The following is a 21208-nucleotide window of genomic DNA, read 5'->3' as shown; positions in this document are numbered from 1 at the left end:
ACGTTTTGATAGTAATATATTTCGTGTAATTGTTACTGCATATTAGCTGACAACTTCGAGTACACCTTGTTTTTGCAGCTAATTAAAAAATTAAAAAAAAACTCTTCAGATGAAGAACGGGAAAAGCTCCCTGGCGGAATTGTCGAAGAACCGATAACATTACCGCCTGAACCACAGGCAGGTCCACAAACCGAACCACAGCCTCCTAGCGAGAAGTTATGATAGTACAAGGGAGTCGGTCATTTTGAGACTGTTTTTAATATAAATTGTGTATTTTTGTCGTTATATACCAATATGGTGGTGATCAACTGATGAGCTCAACTTGTTTCAATAAATTTATGTTCCCGTTAAGGTTTCACAGTGACCACTGGCCGAGTATATCCGCTGATACTGTTGCTTACAATATTTGAGCTTTTTATTTGTGTTGTGAATTGTGCCTATTTTTCGACAGATTTTATTGTGGATTAATAGACAATTTTTGTTTGTACATTAAACTAGAAATGACGAGTTATTTGATTGAGTTATACTATCCGTTTTTGTGATGTTCTTTATTTGATTTCAAGATTTTCTCAAAACTGTTGTCAATTATTTCTCCATTCCACGTTTGAAAAACCACTTTTCATTAGCAGGTTAAGTTGATAATGAAAGAAAGCGACCTTTACAGTCAGCACTGACCTGCACAGTGCACATCGCCATTTTAATATTCCAGCAAATTCAAAATACTGTGAGTTCCCAGGAGGGTTAGCTCTACAAAATACCAGTGAAACTAAATTCATAAAACCCTAAAATGTTCCGACAGGACTCCGGAGCAAGTGCGACTGTTTCAAGCACTTACGAAAATTTGACTCGAAAGTCGGAATGAAGTTGAGTGACCGAAACTCCGTTCCAACTCAGAAACGATATTTTCAAGGGTCTAGCGTTACTGTTCGCAGTGAGCAGTCCTCATATGACATATCACTGGGTAGTGTGTTGTGGCTCAGGAGGTCGGACACATCATCCATCATGTGACAATAGTTTATAGTTTAAAGTTGTATCAATCTGACATGCGCGCGCGCGCGCGAAACGAACGTACGTGCCAGCGCTACAACTATCATAAAAGTATTGTTAGCGCGTTACGTAACTAACTAGAAGTAGACCCTTTCGAGTGGGTCACATTTAATGTTTACAGTCATTAAAACTCGTTTATAACCAATGTGAGGTCTCAAGAATAACGTTGTACAAATAAATAAATAAGTTCCAAAAATTTTGCTGCGCAAAAATTATTGCACTGGAGAGCCATTCATCATTCATCATATTTCACAAAAACGTTATATAAATCGACATCTCCCCAAGAAGAAATAGCTCCCATTTGAAAGTACGCGGTAAATATCTATTATCGCGATCGATACAAAGAAATTAAAATAAAAACTTAAAAATCGGCATCGATGAACAACTTTGAAAAAACAAAAACGCTCAATCCCAAATATTTTAACCCTGTTATCTATGATGAAAAACGATAATTCTTCGACTAACATCTTTTTCTGAAATATACATATACACACAGAATATATATATAATATATTTATTACTAATCCAAAGAAAATGCACTAAAATTTTATAATGAGCCAATAAGTCAGTCATATTCCGTGCAGAAGCTTTCAGAAACATTATTTAAACAGCAAATATTTCAACATATTGTTTTAAATTAACAATCCTACAAAGCTACGATATTAAAAGTTTGGTAAAACTTAAATCCAGACTTGATCGTAACATGAATATCTTAATACCATGGGGCATCTCTTATATTTCTATACTGAGCACAGCCAGCGAGCATGCTCACCTGACTTTACACGGCACCAACAAAATCTACTGAACCTCCATCTTCATCATCCCTGTTAACTCAGTAGGGAGCATTATAAACAGTTCTTATAAACCGCTTGGATTGAAAACAGCCACTTTTGCAACCATGCTTCTTCGCCACGGGATTATAATTCTCTTTCAGCCACTTTGAGGGTTCACTAAATGGTTTTTACATTATGAGTCGCTCATCATCGTCATTAATGTTCATGTTGAGTGTGCCGGTACTTGGTGTTGTTATGATATCACTTCTTACTCCACCCTGCGGAGAGTCAATTATATAAATAAACAAATAAAGTCTAATTACGTATAGGATTTATCGGTAAATATTTTAGTATTAGACTGTGGACGTTGCAATAAATTAATAGATACCATTGTTTACATATCATTGTATATATACATTGTTATAGGTTCCAGTAGTTAAAACATATCACTTTACATGAGGTGGAATGTAAATAACACTTACAATTCCTGAGCTGGATCCGCCTTTACATTTTTCAACTGTAGCTACCATTCCTTCTTTACACTGAGTGATATATTGGTTCAAAGGTTCAAATAATGTTGAATGTTGATGACGTAATCATGCTACTCAATAAGGATTCTGAAACTTAGTTGTCAACATATCCGCGTCCGAGATCATTAATGTACATTGTACATATACGGTGTACACTGTACATTGTACAATGCAAATGTACAATGTGTATTTTATATTGAACCTTGCACATGTGACATGTATTATGGGACAAGATAACGCAATCTTAGGAAAAGAGGAGAGTTAAGACTCCTTTTACTACATTAAATCAATTCTTTCTGTAATAATAATTAATAATTTTGGCGACCGCAGTCGGCGAGCCGATAACTTTGTTTAATGGCGTTTCGGCCACGGCTTTAACTGCAGCATAGGCGGGGGTCTGGTGGGCGTCACCCCAAATCCTTCTGTAATGTCCTCAATAAATGTATTTGTTTGTAGTTGTAAAAATAGTTGAAGAATGTAATAATACATACATTTTTCCAGAATGCGAGGTTAGGAAGCTGTTCGTACCCTCGTGCTCCCACCACATACCTCTTGTATCCCACTCCGATAACAAAGTACACTATCACTATTACCACAAATCTGGGGTTTTAATGGTTAAACATGGGTCGAGTAATCAATCTCAATCTCAATAATCACGATAACTTGTACAGTAGTGGAGTCGACTCTAGAAAAAAAAACTTGTTAAATCAGAAATTAACATATCAACATATGCGACTCTATTGTTGTTTAAAACAAAACAAATTGTGATAACGGTCAGACGCATATTTGAACATCAAGTTTTAATTAAAACAATTAATTAATTACGTAAATCGATTAAACTCACTCAACAAGCAAGAGATTGAAGACGCTCATTCCTCTGCCACTTCCCTTAGCGTTCTTAGGACAAACCAAACTCGTGGGCCACTCGAACATATAGAAACAGAAATCTACATCAGAGTTAGCTTCATCCAAAATGGAGGGTTTTCCCTGAGTGAGGAAAAGGAGTAGGAAAAAGTTTTGAGTAGATATAATGGGTGGTGCATCTTGAAATTTGTGTAGTTTTGTAAGTGTGTGGTGTGTTGTAAAAAGTAGAATTTATTTACTTTTTATTTATTTATTATTTGTATTTTTAACTGGTTTATTGATTATATTCTGTCAATATGAGCTTTCAGGGGCTTAATTTCAGATAATAACTTTAGCATAACGAAGAAAGAGAAGCAGGAAGAGATTCAGTTTAGTGTAGGATGTAAAATGTTCAGTTTTGTATTAAATATTAAGATGTAAGGGAACTTGGAAGTAAAGATGAAGCAGCACACCACAATATGAAAGCTAAAAGGCTCCTCGCTCGTTATCTTTTCAGTTCTTGTCATCATAATTAAATTAAAATTCGCTTTAAATTGGGCCCTTCCCATGAACTCATGAAGGTACCTGATATAATATATATATATGTATAAGTATTATAATATGGTGCTGTTTCCTTTATCTGCACTACAGTGTTACCACAGTAGGAGAGCATCAAATCGACTCCCGAGTTCCGACTTTCGGTTATGAATTAACATCAGCATTTGGAAACCAAGGACTAGAAATTAGGATATCTCATATTTCATACAAATCTTGTACAGTGGGTTGCCATATGTTTTCGTTATTCCTGACTTATCAGAATTGACGAACAAAATATGGTAACCCACTGTAGGAGCAGTTTGCACAAACGAAATTTTTACTTATGAAGTCTTGATACTTCAATTCAATCCTTTAAATTCAAGACTCAAAAAATTGAATACCCAAGACAAAAGATGTGGCAGTTAAATCAATTTTGTCGCTGCAAAACCCTAGTTATTTTAAAGTTTTGCACACTTGCGTGGTTCGGACGTTAAGATATTCAAAATAATTCAATCAGGTAATTCTTTTGTGCAGAAATACTGATAAAATTGCATTCCTTTAGGAGAGATAAAAACAACGTAACTGATAGTACCAAGGCAAGCCTTGTGACGTAGATAAGACAGACACACACAACTCACGCACGTGGTCACGTGAATTCGACTGATAACCAAAACCTCACCTCATATTCTCTATATAATGCTCCTTGCATTGATTCATAAAAATTGCATCAGCGGTAAGCTTACATAAGAGTAATGTTTAGTTTGGTTATAATCAAAATGTTATAACGATGAGAAAACCAGGTCAATTTAGGAGGTTGAACTATATATTATATCTTCACGTGACAATACCTCGCACATTCCATGTTAGACAGAAATTCAAGACAACGAAATTAGCCAGTTGTACGGTAATTCCTTAGGGAATACAGACATCTCAAAGTTAGCTCCAACTTTCATAATCTCGACTGTCAGAGTAAAACAATTTCGCCGGTTCTACCATAAAATTGTCTCTACTTGTGGTTATTATATTACAAATAGAGCAAGCTCATCTTTCAAACTTCCGGCGTTTATAATTGATCTACTTAATTTATAATTGATATTTAATTGGAGGTACAAAAAGCTGATTAATTAATTTGACAGTGCAGTTACTAGTTAATCAAGCAGTAATGTTACAAGAAGTAAAAATTACAAAGGAAATTAGTGTTGGAGAGAACAGTAAGATTATATTCTAATTATAATCGAAGTCTAGCGAAAAACCTTACACTTTCATGAAAAAATATTCGATGTGACCTGTGTAATTCAGTTAAATGAGTAAAGGAAACCGTGGCACATACACTTAACTTATTGAAGTAACAATGGAAATTAAATAAATACTCTAATAAGTAAACAGTTTTCACAAATTAATAAATTTATTGAGTTTTTTAAAAAGATCCCAACATACCTGTGTAGTCATTGAGTCATTCCCCCACCGAAATAAAACTAATAAATTAAAAACGTAATCTAATAAGTAAAACTAATAAGTATTAAAATAAGTAAACTATCCACATACCTGTCCAGCAGAGGGGTCGCAAATGAACATGATCTGAGCTTTACGCTGTGTGCCGTTACAATGATGATTGTAGTTGTCCCCTGCTCCCAGGATTAAGTTCACCCAGTTCTCTGAAATAAAAACAAAATTTAATAAAATCAAAATTTAATAAAATCAAACCTTGATAAAAAAATAAAATCTTAATAAAAATAAAATCTTAATATAATTCAATTTAAGGATAAAGTTCACTCAGTTCTCTGAAATGAAAAACAAAATATAATAAATCAAACCTCGATAAAAATAAAATCTTCAACAATTGAAAGTGTAAAGTGAGAAAATTTGTAGCTTAAAACATTCTCTATGTGTGTTAAAATTATAATCCAAATAAGCCAATTAACTCAAAACTTCTTTGAAAGATATTAACCACACGTATTTTGATAAGGGGTCGTTCACATGTTACGTAATCACTGAGGGGTTTCTTAATAATTACGCTAATGTAATTTTTACACGATAGCTATGTGTAAAACTGATTACAGATGGGGAGATTAAAAATTGGCCAACAAGTGATTACGTAATTTAACAACACGAGATGCTATGTAAATATGCATTATACAACTTTGAAGAGTCAAACTTCTTATCAAGTACTAATTGGTAGATGTTTTATTATAAAACAAGTTATAACTAGGATAAAGTAATCACTAGTTGCTAGATCATATCTTAGATATACGAGAAATTAACCGAAAAAAACTATGCATATATTAATATCTATATTTAAAGGAATGATTTTAGAGAGTAAGAAAGAGAAACTGAATAAATAAAAATCTGTAAAACAAATTCACCTCCGCCATGTCGGGCAGAAATCTTGGTGCCGACAATGTGAGTCTCGTCCTTGTTAGTTTGAAGGATGGCATCTCCTTTCATATCTTGACTTATCTCAATATTTGTCTCCCCACAGAGTGCTATGTGATAGGTCCACTTGGTGTCTGATACCATGAACCTGAAATACACGCCTCATTTTAGAAAACTTGAGATACCCAGTTGGAGTTAACAAAGTCTAGTCAATCAATTCTTTACATGGGGAGGAAACCAGCCTATTCGACAGTTTTTCCTGGTAAGCTTATTTGCTCAATGATATTCTAATAGCAACAGCTGATAGAACATGTTAACTTACGGCTTATCAACCAAACCAAGAGAAGTTAAATCGTATTTCCAGATGTCACCATTGTCATTGCGAGTGCAAAATTCCTGTTGCTTCTCTGTAATGTCTTGGTATGACAGAGGGAGAATGGCCAATAGGAGTAGAAATTTCATCTTCAGGTTGGCTAAATGTTTGGAATTAAGTATCACAGAGATAAATTGTAATTTGTACAAGACTAAAAGAACTATTATGGCCTTGTAAGGTAGAATCAAGATCTATCCTCAAATAAATATATAGATAATTAGTCATTTTAAATTTGAGGAATCTTTTGCAACTAGTGTATACTGTATACACTTTACATAATATATACTATATAGGGTGTCTCAATAAAAGGCAACCAAGTGATCAGTGTTAATAACTCAAAATAAAAGAACGTCACAAGGTATTACTGTCATGAAGATGTAACTAGGTTGGTCTGAGCTAATAGTCGTTACCAGTCTACTTAGTACTTACCTGCGCACGGCCATTAGCTCGGTCTCACCTATTAACTTGGGCCAACCTAATTACATCTTCATGACAGTTACCTTCGGAATTCATGACGTTTTTTAATAAATTGTTGCCTAACATCTTGCCCAAAGTGAAGATGTAAGATGCGTGAAGTCAATTTGATTTCAGATTCGAAACACCATGCACTAAATTTAAAAGGTGAAAACCCTATCCCAATCATAGGTTAGTGAATAGTACTGTTAATTGTTGTCCTAAATTGTTTTTAGTCCAAATAGTGGATATTTATCAGTATTATTTATGAGTGAAGCAATCAATCGACTAGCAAGCTAGATAATAAAAAGTATTTAAACAATATACACTTAATATCACAATAACCCTATATAAAATGAAACCTTCAAAAATGTAATATATTCCCATACCAACATATTGGCAGAAACATTTGAAATTCACACTTGGCCTTGTGGCTCCAAGTTCAAATCTAGACTCTCTATATGTCCACGGAGTTCTTACTCACCCATTTGTCTCCTATGTGATGATATTTTATGATTATGAAATAAAAATGAATACCACAAAAACTAGTAGAAATTAAACTAATGAAAAAAAAAATTTACCCAGCCATTATAGATTAATAAGGGATTCACTGTGCACTGCAACTGTGACAGCACGATAACTCAAATTCATTAATAAATATAACAACCGTACACTTGATTGACGATGTCAATCCGTCGAGATCGTTGCTCTGCGAAGCAGAGCAACGATCGTCGACGGATTGAGATAAATACTCTCATCACGCGCATTGTGATGCGCGTCTTTTCAAATTGATGACGATTTGTACTTTCTTTACAAAAAAAATGGTCATCTAGCACGTGTAAAAGAGCCGCGCATGGCCAGCTGGGAGCGTTAAAATTGAAAATTTCTCGATCCTCCTTCCATCTAGACAACATTTTAATGAAGGTCACGTAGTCGTCCATTTAAGGAAAGCTGTTATTTTAAGTTCACCTTGCGGATCAAAAGGGTATTAGATGGAGTGCAGTCCTGTCGAATTGAATCATTGCACATATTGCATTTAGACACGAAGGGAAACACGCTATGTTAGATTTGAATTCTTCGTTAATAAATTAAGTGCTTATACAACATTTTAGAATTACAAACTTTCAAGCAAAATTCACAATAATAATAACCTATTAACTAGAACGTAAAAAAGTTGAAAGAATTTAAGCAATCAAAATCAAAATCTGGGTATAACTCCACTCGGTAAAAAGCAGTTGTATATGGAACAATCTTAATGCAGTAAAATATAATAAACACTTAAAAGCATATTATCATCTCTTCCAAATACCTGCTTTATTTACAGTTATATTATACAAAATATAATTATATTACGATCAAATCCATGAAATAATACAGCCAGAAAGTGCAGATTTAAAAATTGTTAAAATTATCATACACTGTGTGAAATAAATAAAACGTCTAAAAATTGACAAAACCGTTTAATTTCTATTCTATTGAATCCCCAAAAGTTTGTTTTAAATTTTGAACAAAATCTTGTTGTCTATAAAAAACTTTTTATTTTTACGAATAGTAATTTTTAATTATACAATTGCCACATTTTCATTGCCACACAGACGTACAGTGTACACGTTGCTCCGATCCCATTTGAAACCTCCTTGAAGTTACGGATGTAGGAATCAGGATTATCAGGCATGTAGTCTGCTCATATTCCAACTGTGAACTGAAAAAGAAGTTATTAACCTATTGGATTAAAGATTAAAATTACAAGAACCACCGCAATTTTTGTTTAATATAAATTATCACTGAAATGCATTTAATTTAAATTTTCAAAATTCTTATCATATCAATTCCCATATCAGACGTTTTCAATTGTGATCATCAGATCCTAGTAATAAGACGGCAGGTAACGCATTATAAATTAGTAACTCACAGCAAAATTAATCAGGAAATATTCTCTGCCATGACACGAACTGTTGATTTTCGTTTGTCCCTGGAAAATTGTTTATGATAATTTCAGCAAATATATTAGCTTAAATATTAGCAGCTATCTACAATATATATTATTGCTGTAAGCAATTTTTACAGAGCAGATCGTAGATTAAAGAAACGGACTTATAGAACATGATAAAAACATAAAAACTAACAAGTATACAACGTATTCTCTGTACTATTCTACCGTGATTGTACGATCGTCTGAACTTGAAAAGTAATTATTATCATGTGAACCTACCTATTGGTTAAGCCTATTGAGAGGTTTAGAAGTGCAGGGCATCTTCACGCAATTTGCGGACCACCTCCTTGACTGTACCAGTCTATTATCGAGTTAGAGTTTTCTGCACTGTATCCAGGAGTAGGGGGCTTGTCTGGAACGGTGTCTAGGAAGTTTCCAAGAGATGTCTTGAAGCTTGTCAAAGTCCTTTGAGTATTGACAATTTTGGGGAGAACATTCCAGATTCTTCCAGCTCTCACAGCAAATGAGTGATCGTAGCGTGCAGCAGCAGCTGATACTTTTTTGTGAGAGAAGGGAGTATGACTTTAACTCCCAGTCTAGCATTCTCTCTGAACTGTACATCTAGGTCATTGGACATATAGCCGAAGCATAGGCAAGTCAACTTGTTTTCCTCTGTGTAGAATGCAGTTTTTGTAACCATCCTATATAGAAAAGATGTTTTATTGATAAGACATAAACATATATTTATTTAAGGAGACGAACACTAAATCACAATTTTAGAAATTAATTAGAGAAAATAAATTCTACAGCACATCTATAGTCTAGCAGATGCTGAGATATTACAGCATGATCTCAACTGTGTCGTTGAGTGGGCAAAATGAAACAACATGGCACTTCGTGAGGATAAATTGGAGCTACTTGTCCATAAACATTGTCCTCAAATCACCTTGCTAGACCACCCATTTGCCATCCTAACCCAAGTCTCAGATGACAACACGTTATACCCTTAACCCTCCCGAGGGGTACGGGTGATGCAGATGGTTTCAGCTGACATATCTTAGAGTCCCCACGTTACCACCCTTACCATTATTATAGCCGAACGTGCTCGTAAAGTTTCTGCCTGGGTTCCGAGTTCGTTTAAAACGAGGAACTGAGTCACTATGCTGACCCTTTACTAATCTCTCATCACGAGTGCCTACGTCCAACAACTGGAAGGTATTCACTATTCAGCGCACGTTCACAACGAGAATAGAATATGGCCTGCAGCATCTAAACTAATGGCAGAGAAGGCCTTAAATTTGATATTATTGCAACGGAGGGGAGAAAGATATACCATCATCCACATGTGGAAAGTGCTGCACGGCAAGTGCCCAAATGATGTCAACATCCAGTTCTCCGAGACACTCCGAAATGGCCAAAAGGCATTTATTCCCAAGGCATTTATTCCTACTACACTACAAAAGGCATTCCTACTACACTCTGAAGAAATGTATAATATTTAGCAGTCAGCGCAACCAAACGCGCTACGACAATTCGTTTGCAGCCCCACCGTACCAAACATGCATACTATCGAAAATCCCCTGCACTTTAAAGAAATGCTTACAACAATCGAGAAATAATTCCCGGACGAGCCCCCAGTGGCACAGCTGTAGAAATGGAAACTTGTTACTGGATTGAGCGGAATTAAGGCAGCAATCTCGGTGTCCGGGTGGTCAGTGACTCCGATGACGGATGATGGAAGATTCTATCAAGCACACTAAAGTAAACAAGGTAAGTTAATATGTGAATTATCAATACGATACAGTACGTGTAGCGTATAAATTAAGGATGTCAACCAGTGTAGTGTGTAACGGGTATTTAAACCATATAAGGAGCGCGATTTTGTGCAGTCCCCTCATAGTTATGTCACGTGATATCGGCGCCCCGCCCACGTGACTTCTCAAAAAGTATGTCTAGGTGATAGGAAGTCTAATAAACATTCCAGTCTAACACACGCGGTCACTGCGGTGTATTGAACAATAATGTATTAGTATACTAAAAACCCCGTCAAGCAATTAACGCAGAGATATAACAGTCAGTGTATCAAAATATACACTCTGCGATTTTATAGAGTCACAGAGTGTAGTCGAGTTTGCAATTCATGGGATCATGTTCAAAATTTCATTAGGTCATTTCAAACCAAAATAATCTAGGTAAAAGAGCGATTATACAGTGCTCTAAGGGCCGATACTTTAATTTGGGACTAGATGGCTGAAAGTGTGGCGCAAGGCATTCAGATTTCAGGTGCTTTGAAAACTTACATTCTCGCTTGCTGAAGTAGCTACTAGCTAATAGTACTACTAGAAAGTGGTAGTCCCTCATTGCACAATGCACATACACTTACAGTGAACAGAAGCGAAATTATTGAACTTGAGGTAATAATTAATCTTAAAAGAGAAGGATGGGCAGGCAGATGATTTAGAAGTCAATTACCTGATTGATAATGCTATGAAAGAGCAAATTTTAGCCGAAGTAGAGTACGAATGATGCTATATAATGTTATTGCAATTTGCGGCTCATGGTCGATAAGCAGGTGTGAGGTCCTGGGGCACATAACCTGAGCTTAAAATATGAGGCACAAGGTTCTGTGACGAGACAAGGTGAATCAGAAGTTTTACTCCACGTTCAACACTGGTTTGAGATGTCTCACTAACAGTATAAACTATGATAAAAAATACTGCGTGTAGCTAAAATAACCGATTTCTGCCAATCGCAATATCTCTACAAATAAGCATTAAGGCATATCATGATTTTAAGTCTTATTTAAATATGGTCTTTGCGGAAATTTTCCAACATCGGAGAAGTTTCTACGACCTTCCTAGCTCGAGATGTCCCGTATTTTGGGCTGCGATGAGCCTAAAACCTGTTATTCGTGAATATCTTAAAACCTTAGCACTTGAGACCTTAATATATTGCTTCATGACTTGTATAAAATCGAGACTATTGCAGTTATTTTAAATTAAAATACAATTCTTTAAGACATTCAGAAGCCGAGATAAAAAGATACCAAATTCAAAATTGGCACCTGAGGGAAATTATTAAGAAATTTCGCCCTGCAGGACTGGGAATTGCGATGCAAATTGGGGTTCTAGATGATTTTGGTTTGGAATGAGCTGATGTGGACACATTGTGGACACACTCCACTACAAACTGCTACTTGAGTCACACAGACTAACGCTTAACACGGAATTTTCTCCTCCAATCCAGTAAAGTTTTTCAATATTCAACCAAACCAATCGTTGCCATGACTATTTGAAGTGCAGCACAGCAGCGCTTCAAGGTTGCATTTCAGATATGCAAACTACATAGTAAGATATAGTGGCCTGTTATAGGGAGTTACTGAAACATATCAATGATGCGGTTGTTATGGATAAGTATTGCATAATATATATGTTAAACATCTTCATTCTTCATTGTGTGTGAATTATGGACAATTTAATTCGTTTTAACCTTAGTATCATTATCATGCATTTATGTGGGAACTTTTAGTCATTGATTTTATAAGGATAATCATGTACTTCAAACCATACCATATTCTAATCTTTGCCGTACTAGTGCTATCTAAGATTAAGTTTAATTCGATAGTTTTAAACGAAAATAATACACACTCAGGTCCAAGTCGAGTTAGGAGGTGTTATGTCCTGTTATGCTTATAAATATAATTAGCCATCCAAAACAACACAACGTGTTCATTATTATTTATTTTTTTAACAGAGCTTGCGTTCCTCGCTCATTTTTTGCTCAGACAGCGAATTGACTTGATAGGATTGTACGCGAGATGAAATGTTAATCGAGAAATTAGTAACATTAGTAAGTATTTTAAATTAAGCAGAAGAATTAATATCAGGTGATCTGTTGAATATTGACATCCAAATGTTCTAAATATAATGTAAGGTTACAAAGGTGGAGACAAAATACAAAGCAGGTCATAACGATCAAAGAGTTTGGAGCATAGTTTCGGAAATTATTTAAGTCAAAGTTACACAATTGATTGTGCTGAGGATTTACAATTTCTGTTTAGAACCTTATCAAAGCGGAGCCAGTGGAAATACTGACGGAGAAGAAGATCATGGACAAAGTCAATAAAATCTAGAGAAGATTTCAGCAGGATAATAACAAGAAAAAACTGCGGGTTACTATAAAGTTATAGCAAATTTTTGATCGATTATTGTATCAAACCATGTATTCGAATCAAATCGGTTCTCACGGCCTTTTTGCTAACTGCTGCTGTACAGAGTCAAAATCTACAGAATAACGAAAAAAATGTACAGAACAGGGCCGTTAGAATTGTGATTAGTCTGTTAAAAGTGGCAAACAGTCCTTCGACAGAATGTTTTCCCTACAGTTGAGAATGTGAATTTATCTTAATTGAAAGTAAACATATATAAACTAGAAAGAAAGTTGTAAATATTACTAGACTTTACATTCGACTGACCGACAGTTATCCAGCTAGAAAAAGTAAAATCTCTCTTTGCGATTACAAACATCTGGCATAAAAACAGCATAAGAACGAAAAACCGAGCTAAGAAAGCAAGCATGGATCTCTCGAGCAAGCATGAAAAACAACATCAAAATGGAACTATTTCTGTCCTATCCGATCAAGGACCCACAACCTAGTAAATTAATTCCACTAGTAGGCCTCATATAGCAATTGTTCAATTCCTTTTTAAAACGATTTTCATTAAAATGGTCTTAATATATATATATATATTAATATATAATCACTATTTTCACTACTTTATTATATTGAAATAATTATTTGAAAACTACTCCAGTCAACAAAAATGTATCAACTTGCATACAACATAAATAAATAGGAATTTAAATTTGTTGCTACCCTATAGGTACCAAGACAATTTTGTAATATCCAACGCGAAATAATGTCGACGATATCCACCACGGTTGTAAAATTAAGTTACAAATACGCATGTTTAAACTCATTCTTAGCTAAAGTTTAACAAATCAAACCCAAAAATTTTTCTTTAAATTTATATGAATATTTAATACTAGCATTTAAATATATTTTACATACTAATTATAATAAATTGGATGTAATTTATCTAATTTAAAACGATGCAACAGTGATATGCCAAGTAAATCGGCGCGCGGCGCAGAAAATCGTCCATATTGGATTTACAACCAAATTTTGGTTGTAGAAAAAGTAATTATTCCCTCCCTTCGATGCGAAGCAAGAATGCTAGTTCGCGCGGCGCGTCGAAGCGGCGAAGTCCTCCAACCGTACACATACTCTTATCCGATAGTTTTGAAAAAAAGTAAAAAAAGGTCAAGCTTTCTTTTTGCCGACCATCACCCACAAAGCTTTTTTGGAAGCATAATACACAAATTGGGTGTTTAAAATATACTTGTAGCGCGATGCACTACTGGGCCGCGCATCCAATAATGCTTCTCAAAACCACATTATGCAGATCGGCGATATGCGAAGGATCGATTGACATCGTGAATTGACGGATGTTACTCGTCTAAATTTCTTCGAAGTAGCGCGCGCCGCTTTATTCTCGATGGCAAGTGCTACGAAGTAGCGCGCGCCGGGCCAAATCATTAACAATGGTCAACATCGTGAATCAAAAAATATGCCTGAAAATTGGGAAAAATCTATGCCCATTGTTAATGGACTTGCCCGGCGTGCGTTACTTTGTAGCACTTGCCTCGGCCGGGCTGGCGGGCTAAAATTTCGAGAAGAAAGCGCGGCGTGAAGCGGCGCGGCGCGCGCGCAACTGCAAAGAAATTTAGACGAGTAACATTTGACGGATGTTACTCGTCTACATTTTTTCGAAGTAGCGCGCGCCGCTTTCTTCTCGAAATGTTGTCTTCGATGGCAAGTGCTACGAAGTAGCGCGCGCCGCGCCGGATCATTAACAATGGTCAAATTAACATCCGTCAAGAAAAATTATAGCGGGCGCGCGGTAATTTTGCCATTAATTGACGATGTCAATCTTTCGCAGCTCGGCGAGGTCTGCTTTAGCATGCATTTTGCCGATCTAACGAAGGTTGCAAGAACGGGGAAGTAATATTGGATGCGCGGCGCGTCCGGCCCAGTAGTGTTTCGCCACTGCTTGGTCATTGGTACTCATTGTAGCAGTATTTAAATTTTGTTGCTACACGTTGTATACCTCTTTCGTTGTATATTTTATTTATAATCATGTGCAGCTGTGTTTCAGCTAATATCTTCATTTGTCTTGTCATACGTTGTATGACCCGCCGCGCACGAAGTGCGCGGCTCCCCCTGTAGCGTCGAAGACGCTACATGCACTATAGTGAAGCGACCGTGGGGGTCACCACGTGATACAACATTTGTCATCGTTTTGCTCTAACCAGAGCCCTCTCGCTTGCAGTAGCGCGCGACCGCCGTACGCGTAGGCACATGGCTATGTGGGTGGCGATTACGTTTTCACCTCTTGAGGGAATCCTACGCATGTTGTTAACTGTCAGACTTTGGACGAGGAAATGTTCTCGCGCCGTACGTTTATTATGGTAAAGCATTTTGGTACCAGAACGATAAATCTGTTTAAAATAAAAAGTTAAAAAGTTCGAAAATAGAGTGTTTTAGTGAATAACTTAGAATATATTTTTGATTTTCTCAAGGTCTGACTGATAGATTTTCTTTAAACTTTCCAGATAGTTACAAGGCTATATGACGGATAATGTGTGAGAGTTTGGGAGAATTTATATGTGCCAAACTTGAGATATAATGACTTCAAACACAAGAAAATATATATATACAAGATATTGCGAGCGTCCTGTTACTCTCTTAGATGCAATATCTGTTAAGTATTGGATGAGAACTGATTTTAAGTAAGGATTTTAAATTAAGTTCAGGATTATAAAAAAATTCTCCGATTTGCAGTTCGAATAATATGTGCTTGTGATGTATCCGGCATCAGCATAATCTCAGAGGAAACATCTCTCGCGTGCATATCTTTTGTATCTTTTTTAGCAGAACTCTTTCCTCAGAAAGTCACCGAGTAAAAATGAAAAAGTCAGATGACTGTAACAAAGCAGCAGAAATCCCACACATTAATAGCCCTCTCTCATCACTATGCTGAAATTAAAAATATAATTTTTGACTGTACAATGGTAAGTAACTTTTCAAATCTCAATCAGGTTTTAATTATCTCAGTTACTCGCCAGATTTTGAACGATTAGGCGCTAGACAGTATGATTCTAAAGATTTACAATCTTAAATTTTGTACTACCTTTGTTCATCCTTAGAACAACATTACGAAGTACTCCAGCGGACGAAGTACTCCAGCGGACATCTGAGCAGAAACGATTTCACTCGACCAAGGTACTGGAGCTGAAAAATTTTGAGTCATATTTCTTTTGTAAACAAGTGAAAAAGAAGTACTAAATTACAAACAATGTCATTAAGCTTATTAGCGATCATGGATGAAGATAACAATGTAATTAGGAACAATTTAAACATGGAATGCAGCATCGTATTGATTGAGTGGGTCTCAGAATTAATTTGAAGATAACACACTTTAAAAAAAGTTTAAAGCAGTCGGTCGGATTAACAAGTAAAAGAAATACAGTAGTCCCGGTAATAAAGCTTTAATATACCACACATCATGAGGAACAGTGTGTAAAAAATAACATTAAAATAATTTAATGGCTAAACATTAGGTTACTAAATGATTGAAAGTGCCTGTGTACTACTGCATAGTACATAATACTGTGTAGTGTGTACTATTTACTAAGTTATATTAATATATCATGTATTGCTGGGAAGGCTGTTAATTTAGGATAGAGTTATTGTGGCACTTATATCAGTTTGTTCATTTGTAGTTGTTCTCAAACTGCTGAGTAAAAGTTTTACAACTTAAAAGCAGTGTTTATAATTTAATTTATTACTGTTATTATTTCAAATATAACAAAAGCTTGGCGGTCGATCATAGTTTCGCAACGTCTATCCCAAATTTAAAATTATTCTACACAGCCCACCTGTATAACATCAACCCAGGAAGTTATTAAAAGCAAAGCAGCGTGTACGAAACCATAGTATCAAAACTTCCTTTTCTCTTAATCTCTTAAAATATTGTACTAAGAACTAAAACAAATTCAATTGGGAATTGAAAGCAGTCTTCATTACGAAATTTAATACACATGACTCACTCCATGCACTAACAAAATTAAAATAATAGACCGAATAGAAATTACATCAAAGATCAATTAACAAGTATATTAATTGAGTGTATCATTAATTAAGTCCTCCAAATCCAGAGCACTGGAAGAGAGGCTGGGTTGAGTGATAAGTGAAGAAGTGAGGAAAGCTCATTATAATGATTACGTGAACATGTTACATGCTAGTGGAATGAGTATACTAGTATAGATACACCTGTAGGTACTTCAAGGGGCTTTCCAGAGACTGATGAAAAGGGTGATGGGCTTATATTACAGTATTTCGGTTGTAGTTGGAGCTAGGAGAGAAGTTGCCCAGGGTTTGGAGAGTAATTTGTTGTTAAGGATTCAGACAGCCTGACAGGAAACAGTTACCAGAGATTTTGACGCTGCCGTTGGATTTATTTTTTGCACTTCTCTCCCAAGATGTGTATCGCGATTATTGACGTCCTCGGCGATTTTAAGTATGGTCTTCCTAATATCCGTAGAGTTGAACCAGAATCTGTTGGGGGTCGTTTCCACCACTAAATGCCCAGAGAAACCCAAAGCATAGAGGTCCACACGAGAAGTTATCCGTCTGCTGTTGGCACGGCATGGCATTGATATATTTCACATTCCTTGCTGTTGGATGTTCTTCTCTTGAACAGACGAAAATCCGGTCACCATCCTCAGGCACTCACTAGATGATTTAGTTGCTACAGGAACTAGCAGGCGATTATCAATCTTCGTTGCTGGCTCTATTTTCCTAAACTCTAAAGAGTGGAGGAATGGTAACAGGCTTCACTCCCTATTCCACTCACTGACTGGTCGAGAGGCCGACTTCCAGGCCCCCTCATTACTAGGGGGCCCAGGGAGATCAGATCATGTCACTAATTAGTGACGTATAATTAGTAATGTGATCCATCAGTAGAATTTAACTAACCTAGAAATGGTAGAGTTCACATGTACATCATAGCTGTGCATTAAGAAGTAAACATGATCTTTAAGATTTGACCGCTCGACTCGTATAACTATATCACATAAGGGACAGGAGCTCTTGCTAAAGAGGGGTTCTTGTATCTAGGGATGTGAGACGTACGTGCCAAAGGCATGCAACGGGAGTGAGCCGATCAAGTGTTCTTAGGTATATTATATACTGGAAGATGATAGACAATAGTATCGCATTCTATCAACATGCCTACCTTCTCCAAATTCATCTCTGGTCGGACAGGATGTCAACAGCTACTCGACTCTGATGGATACATCTACTCCCGGAAGAAGGACAAGTAAAGGATTCAGCCCTCAAGTCTGCCTGGCTTTCACAGAGGATTTAAATCCCGAGTGCATCGCCCAAAGCCCTCTGTTCAAGAGTATGTGCGAGCTATCAAAGATCAGCAAGTCATTACCGACTTTCACATCGACAGGTTGAGTGTTGGCAAGACACCCGCTAAGAGGCGAAGGAATTACCATACCCAACTCCACGATATCTGTTCTTTTAGTATTGTGTGTGTACTTGTTAATTTAAATCAAAACTAAGGGGTAAAACTGGGCTAGACATAGGGTAGAGTTCACATGTTCTGTAAATCGTAGCTGGTGGATCACATCACTAATTATACGGCACATCACTAATTATACGTCATATAATGATCTGACAAGCAGCACTTGTCACAAGAGACAAAGGATCTCATCTCGGAGCGGAGTAAGGTCAAGCAGAAATGCCCATGTGATGGATTCAATAGATCTGAGTATTCTCTTGCTAATAAGCGTGTTAAGAAGAGCTGCAAGAAGGACGATGAGAACTGGGCTTTACGGGTTGCAGCCGATCTGGAAACAGCTTCTTCACACGGTCAGCAGAGGGAGGTCTGGCAGATGATCAAGTCCTTGTCAGGCAAGAAGAGTCGGAAGTCAACTGCTGTCAGAGATAAAACCGAGAAGTTGATTTCTGACCCCGCTGCTCAACGAAAACGATGGGGTGAGCACTTCGCTGAACTACTAAACCCGCAGATAGGAGACGTGGACCTTTCAGACCTAGACAGTCTAGAGGTCGCACCATGTTTTCCGTATCTGAGTGATAGTGATTTACCCCCTAGCAGAACAGAGATCTCTGAGGCTTTAAAGAGTCTGAAGAATCACAAGAGCTCTGGAATTGATGAAATTTCCAACGAACAGCTGAAGTATGGGGCTCCTGGTCTTTTAGACAGGCTTGAGAAACTGTTTGCACGTGTTTGGGAGACGGAGAATATGCCAGAGGATTGGGTTAATGGTATCATTGTTACTTTGTTATTGTCCCGAAAAAGGGTGATACATCATTCTGCTCGAACAACAGGGGCATAACCCTACGCTCCACGGCATCAAAACTCTATCAGATAATAGTGTTGCGACGGATGAATGCGGGGCTTGAAGAACTGCTCCGAGAGAATCAGTGCGGGTTCAGGAAAAAAAGGTCTTGCATTGATCAGATTTATTCGCTCCGTACTATTATTCACAACAGCATTGAGTTTAACCTCCCCCTGTACTTAAATTTTGTTGACTTTAAAGCTGCATTCGATTCACTTAATCGGGAGTTTATCTGGAAAGCTTTCAGTCATTATGGCTTGCCTTGTAAATACATTCGCATAATGCAAGCATTCTTTTGCGGCACCGTCAGCTCTGTCAGACATAATGGTGAGCTCTCAGATTGGTTTGACGTTACATCTGGTTCTGGGCAGGGGGATATTCAGGGTCCACCTATCTTTAATGTTTGCATCAACCTGCCTGCGCAGCGGGCTGAGAATAACAAAGTGTTGTCACACGGGCCAGTGCTGCAGAGAGCTACCACCAGCTTTGGTCAGGATACAGTCGTCTTGGATACTGACTATGCAGATGATTTGGCTATCATGGACAACACCAAGGACGGTCTCCAGGAGACGACTGATCTTTTATGCAAGTATGCGGCTCAGGCTGGCCTCAGAATCAATGCGAAGAAAACAGAGGTTATGGCCATCGGCAAGAATACATCACAGAGGCCGTATACTGAAGCATCAACGGTGGACATTACAGTGGGAGACACGGCTATCCAGCAAGTCAGCAACTTCACTTACCTTGGGTCGATTATATCAAGTGATGGGACTATTGACCGGGACTTGTCTGCACGGATCCAGAAAGCCTCAGGAGCATTCAATCAGCTCGGTAATATTTGGAAGAATCGCAATATCCAAACTAACACCAAAATACGGATATATGTTGCAGCGGTTCTAACAATATTACTTTATGGAAGCGAAGTCTGGAACACTACTTCAAAGCAACTACATCGCTTCGAAGTTTTCCATCAAAACTGTTTGTGGAGAATCCTTCGAATTAAATGGTTCCACCGGACGAGCAATGTTCAAGTGTTGGAGCGGGCAAGAATAAACCCGGTTATAACCAACATCAGTGCCAACCGTCTTCGCTGGTTTGGACATGTTTCTAGAATGCCGGACACCAGGCTACCAAAGTATCTACTTGACTGGACACCTGCTCACGGCCGAAGATCACGTGGGCGGCCAAGAAAGAATTGGCGAACCTGTGTCCTGGAAGACACAGTAACATTTACAGGAGATCCAGACATTGTATTTGATAAGGTCCGAGAGTTGGCAGGAAATCGCAAGCACTGGAGAGAGATGATACGACATAAGCGGCAATTCCTTGGTGCAGGCCACTCGAATGATCGAGGAGACCTTATCAAGTATCAAGTAAGTAAGTATGATCTGACCCCTAATAATAGGGGGGCCTGGAATTCGTGCAGCCGTTTCTCATAAGATGTATGAATGTAACCGACAGCAGTAAGTTCATCCCCGACATGTTATATAATGAATATCTGTACCTATTAAGCTCCTTGTGATTTTGCTCACAAATTGATGTGTTTATTCTATTCCGTAGCAGCTGTGCACAAATATTCAAGCGATGGAATATATCTTATGGATTTTTAAAATTCACCTCGAATGAAATCTGTCAAATAAGATGTACTTATGGCTTACTGGGCGGCGCTCAGCCTGTACTGTCTTTCCGCCGAATCTCTATCTTTGATTATGGACATAAATATGGTAACTTGTGGCTTCACTTGGTTACAGGATGGTCTCTAGGGTTGGATTTCACAGATTGAACTTTGTGGTTCAACAGCTCATCGAAGTTTATAACGCCGCCGAATTTGATGAATTGCGGGATCTCCGGT

The 21208-nt window shown here is 37.3% G+C and overlaps 2 protein-coding genes and 1 long non-coding RNA gene across 6 annotated transcripts in view; 1 reads left to right on the top strand and 2 right to left on the bottom strand.

The window, feature by feature from the left end:
• LOC134814194 (uncharacterized) overlaps positions 1 to 575 on the top strand; it is a 37713-nt gene extending 37138 nt beyond the window's left edge. For 2 of the 4 annotated variants that reach the window (XM_063822252.1, XM_063822251.1), the window contains one exon: positions 110 to 191. Coding sequence is in view for 2 of the 4 variants with exons in the window: in XM_063822254.1 (XP_063678324.1) it covers positions 110 to 222 (113 nt within the window). In the remaining 2 variants the exon portion in view is untranslated. Of the gene's footprint in view, positions 1 to 109 lie in introns of all 4 variants that reach the window. The other 2 variants (XM_063822254.1, XM_063822253.1) reach the window with 2 other exon arrangements.
• Positions 576 to 1186: 611 nt separating this feature from the next.
• The window catches only part of LOC134814197 (cation-dependent mannose-6-phosphate receptor-like), a 47792-nt gene continuing 27770 nt past the window's right edge, over positions 1187 to 21208 (bottom strand). Inside the window, exons 2-8 of the mRNA XM_063822257.1 lie at positions 6426 to 6578; positions 6094 to 6251; positions 5276 to 5385; positions 3195 to 3337; positions 2842 to 2950; positions 2303 to 2362; positions 1187 to 2098 (exon numbers count right to left, since the gene is read on the bottom strand). Coding sequence (XP_063678327.1) covers positions 2009 to 2098; positions 2303 to 2362; positions 2842 to 2950; positions 3195 to 3337; positions 5276 to 5385; positions 6094 to 6251; positions 6426 to 6565 — 810 coding nt within the window. The 5' untranslated portion in view covers positions 6566 to 6578 and the 3' untranslated portion in view covers positions 1187 to 2008. The remainder of the gene's footprint in view (positions 2099 to 2302; positions 2363 to 2841; positions 2951 to 3194; positions 3338 to 5275; positions 5386 to 6093; positions 6252 to 6425; positions 6579 to 21208) is intronic.
• On the bottom strand, positions 7992 to 9565 carry LOC134814406 (uncharacterized). The gene is made up of 3 exons (XR_010160158.1): positions 9142 to 9565; positions 8842 to 8901; positions 7992 to 8631 (listed from the first exon to the last, which is right to left on the bottom strand). It is a non-coding gene; the product is annotated as an uncharacterized LOC134814406 (long non-coding RNA).

This window comes from Bolinopsis microptera, chromosome 4 (assembly GCF_026151205.1).
Source record: "Bolinopsis microptera isolate Bmic1 chromosome 4, MBARI_Bmic_1.0, whole genome shotgun sequence".
In the NCBI taxonomy this organism is placed as follows: domain Eukaryota; kingdom Metazoa; phylum Ctenophora; class Tentaculata; order Lobata; family Bolinopsidae; genus Bolinopsis; species Bolinopsis microptera.
The sequence above is the reverse complement of the archived record's forward strand: the minus strand, read 5'-3'. Positions and strand labels throughout refer to the sequence as shown.